Source organism: Mastomys coucha, unplaced genomic scaffold (genome assembly GCF_008632895.1).
Source record: "Mastomys coucha isolate ucsf_1 unplaced genomic scaffold, UCSF_Mcou_1 pScaffold18, whole genome shotgun sequence".
Classification (NCBI taxonomy): Eukaryota; Metazoa; Chordata; class Mammalia; order Rodentia; family Muridae; genus Mastomys; species Mastomys coucha.
Genome location: NW_022196900.1, coordinates 83447487 through 83453984, shown reverse-complemented (window position 1 = coordinate 83453984; position 6498 = coordinate 83447487). Strand labels below are relative to the sequence as shown.

Sequence of the window (6498 nt, the reverse complement as noted above, 5' to 3'; positions counted from 1 at the left end):
AGAGAGAGAGAGAGAGAGAGAGAGAGAGAGAGAGAGAGAGAGAGAGAATGAATCAATGTGGACAGTAGTAGCCTGACACATGAGGTTCCAGAGGGAAACAAGGCCCCTCAGAAACTAAGATGGGTTCACTCATGTGAGAGTCTGGCCAATAATCTGTTTTTATTCTACCTGGGTCGGAGAACTTGAATGAAGTTGAATTTAAAAAGAAACAAACAAACAAACTAATTCTCTTGGCATGCGAAATTCCTAGACAGAAGAGCTTTTAGGATGCTACTGAGAAAGCAGCTGTGATTGTGGTGGTTTGAATGAGAGGGCACCAGTGGGCTCATGAAGCTGCATGCTTAGTTTCCAACTGATAAACTGACAGAGAATTAGGTGTGCCCTTGTTGAAGGAGGTGTGTCCCTGGAGTGGATTTTGAGGTTTCAAACGATCACATCAGGCCCCATGTCTCTGTCTGTCTCTGCCCACCTACTGACTGAGGACCAGGATATAAAATTCTAGGCTACTTTTCCAGCACCAAGCCTAATCTTCTGGATGACCTAGGTTCAGCACCAAGACCCAATCACCTTGCACCACCCAATCAGTTCACAAACACCTAAAACTCCAGCCAGGGATCTGATGCCTTCCTCTTATCTCCAGAGCACTCAAACTCAGGTAGAACACACATATAAACACACACACAGACATGCACAGACACGCACATGCAAGCACACACACATAAACACAGGCACACACACATAAACAAACAGACACGCACAGACACGCACATGCAAGCACACACACACAAACATAGGCACACACACATAAACACACAGACACACAGGCACACACACATAAACACAGACACAGGCACACACACATAGACACGCAGACACGAACACATAAGCACACACAAACACACAGGCACATACACAGACACACACGCATAAACACACACAGACACACAGGCACACACACAGACACACAGGCACACACACACATAAACACAGACACACAGACACGCACATGCAACCACACACAGGCACACACAGACACACACACATAAACACACACAGACACACAGGCACACACACATAAACACACACAGACACACAGACACACACATGCAAGCATACGAAAGCACACACACAGACATGCACAGACACGCACACGCAAACACACACATAAACACACAGACACAGACACACATGCACACACACAGACACAGGCACATACACACAGACACAGGCACACACACACAGACACAGGCACACACACACAGACACAGGCACACACACACAGACACGCACAGACACACACATGCAAGCACACACAGACACGCACACACACAAATTAAAAACAGTATTACAATTAAAAAATAAAGTATATGCCGGGCAGTGGTGGCGCACTTCTTTAATCCCAACACTTGGGAGGCAGAGGCAGGTGGATTTCTGAGTTCAAGGCCAGCCTGGTCTACAAAATGAGTTCCAGGACAGCCAGGGCTACACAGAGACACCCTGTGTAGTAGCTATTCCTGGTTGTCAACTTGATTATATCTGAAACGAACTACAATCCAGAATTAGAAGGCTCACCTGGCCCTAATCTGGAGGCTGAGAGATACAAGTTTCCGACCTGAATCTTGGCATGGAGATCTTGAGGTATAGTGACTATGAATCCCAGAGGATTAAGATAGAAAGATCTATGAGTTCAAGATCATCTGGGATTAAAGGTGTGGTGGCATAGTGGCTATGAATCCTAGAAGATTAAGACTGGAAGATCTACGAGTTCAAGCAAGGTCTTCTGGGGTTAAAGGTGTGACACTCACCTTTAATCTGGGCCACACCTTTTGCTAGAGACCTATATAAGGACATTGGAAGAAGGAAGGCTCTCTCTGCTTCATCTGCTTGCCTTGTGGGACTGAGCAACTGCTGGATCTTCGGATTTCCATTCACAGCTGCTGCCAACCATTGTTGGGAGTTGGACTACAGACTGTAAGTCATCAATAAATTCCTTTACTACATAGAGACTACCATAAGTTCTGTGACTCTAGAGAACCCTGACTAATACACTGTCTCAAAAAATAAGATAAAATAAAATAAAATAAAAAGTACATAAAATAAGTTTAAAATTAAATAAATAAAAGAAAAATCTGGATGCTGGAGATATGGCTCAGTGGTTAAGAGCACTGGCTCCTCTTTCAAAGGACATGGGTTCAATTCCTAGCACACACATGACAGCTCCAAACTGTCTGTAACTCCAGTTCCACAGGATCTGACACCCTCATACACACATAAGCAGGCAGACACCAATGTACATAAAATAAAAGTAAATAAGTAATTTTTTAAATAGAATATAATGGCACCAGTACTCAGTGTTTGGAAGACCACATGAGTAAAGGAGAGACAGGTACAGGACATTTCACATGAAAAATAATAAAATGGAGAAATGGAAGTTAGACTCAAAATAAATTCTACTTTAAAAAGCAGAATCCATATAACTTGACAAACATATGGTTATAGGGGATAAGGCAAGTGGAGCAATTTACCAGTTAAAGGAAAAAGGTAAGCATGAGATGAGATGTCAGTAGACTGGAGGCCTCTACCACTCACTCACTCCACATACTGCAACCACCATCTTCGAACCTTCTCAGCTCACTGCCAGAGCAGAGACAGCATGGAACTCACGAGCAAGACAAAACCTATCTGGCATTTCTGTCCTGGAATAAAACTGCTGTGAGATGGAGTGAGACGTTAAATCTTACTTTTAACTTATTAATCTTCAGTATGTTTAAATAAATACTATTGCTTTGTTTCTACAATAAAACCAGTAACTACAGATCATAAAACAAAGAACTGTTAAAGACAGTTAAGAAAAAATTATTGCCAAAATGACTCTCTACTCCACAGATTATTTTTGTTTCTAATCTCTATCTTTAGGGAAAAGCCAGAATGATCTTTCCAAATTGTTCTGTTTCACATTACTGTCCCTGCAATGAAAACTTGGCATGGAGGCCCACACCAGTAATCTCAGCACTTGGGGAGCAAAGGCAAGAGGGTCAGAAGTTAAAGGTCACCCTCAGCTAAACAGTAAACCTAAGGAAAGCCTGGGTTACATGAGACTGTCTCAAAAACAAAACCACACTAACCCTATAATGTCTCTCCATTGCTCTTAAAGTCAACATCAAAATTCATACGGTTCTGATCTGCTTAATCCTCCAGACTCAAGCTACACACAGAGGGGCAGGTCTTCTGAAATCTTACTAAGTTTGAACCTATCTAATGTTCACTAACTGATCCATTCACATGCTTGGCTTTTTTGAGCTCTGACTACCTCATGTGTAAAATAAGAATAGCATCATAGATGTGAGAATGATAATGGCACACTCTCAGGCATGCATTGATATTAATAACCACATTAATGCCACATTCTATTATATGGTACATATTACACATTATACCATCTATAAGTGTCACTAGTCATCATTACCATTTCTATTTTTTTTTTTTAAGATTTATCTTATGTACATGAGTACACTGTAGCTGTCTTCAGACACACCAGAAGAGGGCATGAGATCCCATTATATATGGTTGTGAGCCACCATGTGGTTGCTGGGATTTGAACTCAGGACCCCTGGAAGAGCAGTCAGTACTCTTAACCACTGATCTATCTCTCCAGCCTCTATATCTGTTTCTTTAACAAAAACAAATACCACGGGCTGGTGAGATGGCTCAGTGGGTAAGAGCACCGACTGCTCTACAGAAGGTCCTGAGTTCAAATCCCAGCAACCACATGGTGACTCACAACCACCCGTAATGAGATCTGATACCCTCTTCTGGTGTGTCTGAAGACAGGTACAGTGTACTTAATAATAAATAAATCTTAAAAAAAAAAACAAAAACAAAAAAACAAATACCACACTTACCATGACCGTTTCTCATCCAAAGCACTAAAAACCTGATTAACGCACTGTCTAAGCCCTTTTCATCTTGCTTTAAGAGAAAACCATGCAGCAGGGTCATTTAGAAAGAAGGGAATTAGCTGGGCGGTGGTGGCACAGGCCTTTAATCCCAGCACTTGGGAAGCAGAGGCAGGCGGATTTCTGAGTTCAAGGCCAGCCTGGTCTACAGAGTGAGTTTCAGGTCAGCCAGGGCTACCCTGTGTCAAAAAAAAAAAGGAAAGAAAGAAAGAAATTTTTTCACAGCTCTGGAGGCTGTAAATTCTAAGACACAGGGCTGCATTTAGTCAAGTCATCTAGTCACATTACAACGTGGCAACGGGTAGGAGAGAGCCCAAGAAAGAACAAGACACCACACAAAATTGCCCAAGTGGCTTTTAAAACAAAGCCATTCCTGGTAATGACAGAACCTGTGCTTGGGATCATTACCTCTCAGGGTCACCCCCCCAGCAATCATGCAGCAGGAGTAAGTTTCCAATGGATGAAGTTTGGAGGGTCCATTCTTTTGGACTAGCACTGAGGACTGCATACTCATAGCACTGAGAATGCACTCTACTACTTAACCTTATATCCTCCAGCCTCCATAGGACTCATAATCAGTTGGGTTGTATCAACTTATAAACCAGAAACTGTCGAGTATCATTCATTTCCAATTCTCCAGACTACTACTACTAATAATAATAGTAATAATAATAATATAATTTTTAGTATTTTGAAAGTCAAAAGAAAATGCTTACATGAGCATCATCAGGTTCTTCTTTAATTTTGTCCAGAAGCCCTTGTTGTGCCATTGCTTTGTCACATTCACCATCCAAAGGCTCTTTCATTCTAATTGCTTATGCCAAGTTCTTCTCCCATCTAAAACTAAGATGACTCCTAAAACATAATATAAAGGATTGGTACTCAGGTTTTGATTTCCTTCATACTAACATGTTAATAGCTTCAGGGTCAAGCATTTGAGCAACACCCTTCTGGTACTAGGAGTAACTGTTCTTTTTGTTCCTGGATTAGCTACCATCCAATGAGGAAAGTCTTAGACAAGCACTATGGTCTTTACTATACTGAAGGTTGTTGAGATATAGACTGGATGAACAAGCCACAGAAGGAAGCTATCAAGTGGACAGCTGGACTCAGTACTTAATTTTTGATTGCATGGGCATTGACTTGAGACCCATGTCTGCTTTGATTACTCCAAGTGAGGCAATTGCCTCACCTTTGCCTCTAACTCGGCCTGCACTAACATCAAAAACCAATTTCTCATCCTAAAGCCACTTCAGAGCCTCAGATGTCATCACAACTACAACGCTAGGTTCCCGTTTGCAAGTGGACCAATTGGACGTTCTGGAAGCGACTCTCCTAAAGCCTTCCTATAAACCAGTGATTCTCAACCGTCCTAAACTCGGTTCATGTTGTTGAGACCCCCAACTATAAAAGTATTTCGTGGCTACTTCATAACTGTAATTTTGCGAATTGCACTGTAAATATTTGCTATGCGCCCCTGGGCGGGGTCGCGACCCACATGTTGAGAATGGCCGCTATAACCACCTGTCGGGGGCTCTCTTCAGATTCCCAAACTGTACAAACGTAAGCCAAGCTAAAAAGGAAACCCTTGCAAAAGGCCTTTCATCAATTCCGACCAGCCATAGAAACAACTGGTTTTTAAAACCCTGTCGAGAAGCCGGGTCGCGAACTTTCCATCACTTGCCACAGTTGTAACAATCTACAGGCGCGTATCCCTCCTCTGAATGTCCCAAGCTCTCCGGCGTTCCCGTTCGCAACCAGAATATCTCAGCCTGTCCCCAAGGGCCAGCGGGGGAACTCGGTCTCCAACGGAGCGCGCGAGTCACCAACTCCAGCGAGCCTGAGGATGCCAGAGGTGACCACCTCGGCGCAGTCCCGCCGCGTGTCACGTGATGAGCTTCCACTCCGCCCCCGCCAGGAAAATGACCGGGTCTGTCACGTGACGTTACCCAGAACCACCCGCGGCGTCCGGTCACGTGGATGGCCACGCCCCCGCTTGGGCACATGGTACGTTGCCCCGCCCACAAACTCATACGCCCGAGCGGCTTTCTATAGCTTCTTAGGGCACCCACGTCCAATGAGTCGCCAATCGGAGAACGCACAATAGCATTCAGGGTCTCCCGTAGAGACGAGGACAAACTCCTTTACCGGAATCGCCTGAGCAATTGCAACGCAACGCCTTGCAAACTGCGCGTGTGCACTCCTATTTATGCGCTAGACCTGAGGTAATTGGACGTTCCCAGCCTTCATTCCCGCCCTCTATTCCCATCATTCCCTAGACCTAACCGTCCCAGCATTCTCACTTCCGGTATGATTGTCTTCTTAAAGAGACAGAGATTGGGCTATGAAAAACTGGAAGATTGTAGAGTTAGTTCAGTGGTTAAGAGCACTGACTGGTCTTCCAGAGGTCCTGAGTTCAATTCTCAGTAACCACATGCTGGCTCACAACCATCTGTAATGGGATTCAATGCCCTCATCTGGTGTGTCTGAAGACAACTACAGTGTACTCATATACATAAAATAAATAAATAAAATCTTAAAA

At 43.7% G+C, this 6498-nt stretch overlaps 1 protein-coding gene across 4 annotated transcripts in view; it reads right to left on the bottom strand.

The window, feature by feature from the left end:
• The window catches only part of Zmym6 (zinc finger MYM-type containing 6), a 49996-nt gene extending 43796 nt beyond the window's left edge, over positions 1-6200 (bottom strand). Inside the window, exons 1-2 of one of the 4 annotated variants that reach the window (XM_031378700.1) lie at positions 6029-6200; positions 4673-4811 (exon numbers count right to left, since the gene is read on the bottom strand). In XM_031378700.1, the coding sequence (XP_031234560.1) occupies positions 4673-4762 (90 nt within the window). In that variant the 5' untranslated portion in view covers positions 4763-4811; positions 6029-6200. Of the gene's footprint in view, positions 1-4672; positions 4812-5630; positions 5975-6028 lie in introns of those variants that run through there. The other 3 variants (XM_031378701.1, XM_031378699.1, XM_031378698.1) reach the window with 3 other exon arrangements.
• Positions 6201-6498: the final 298 nt, after the last annotated feature.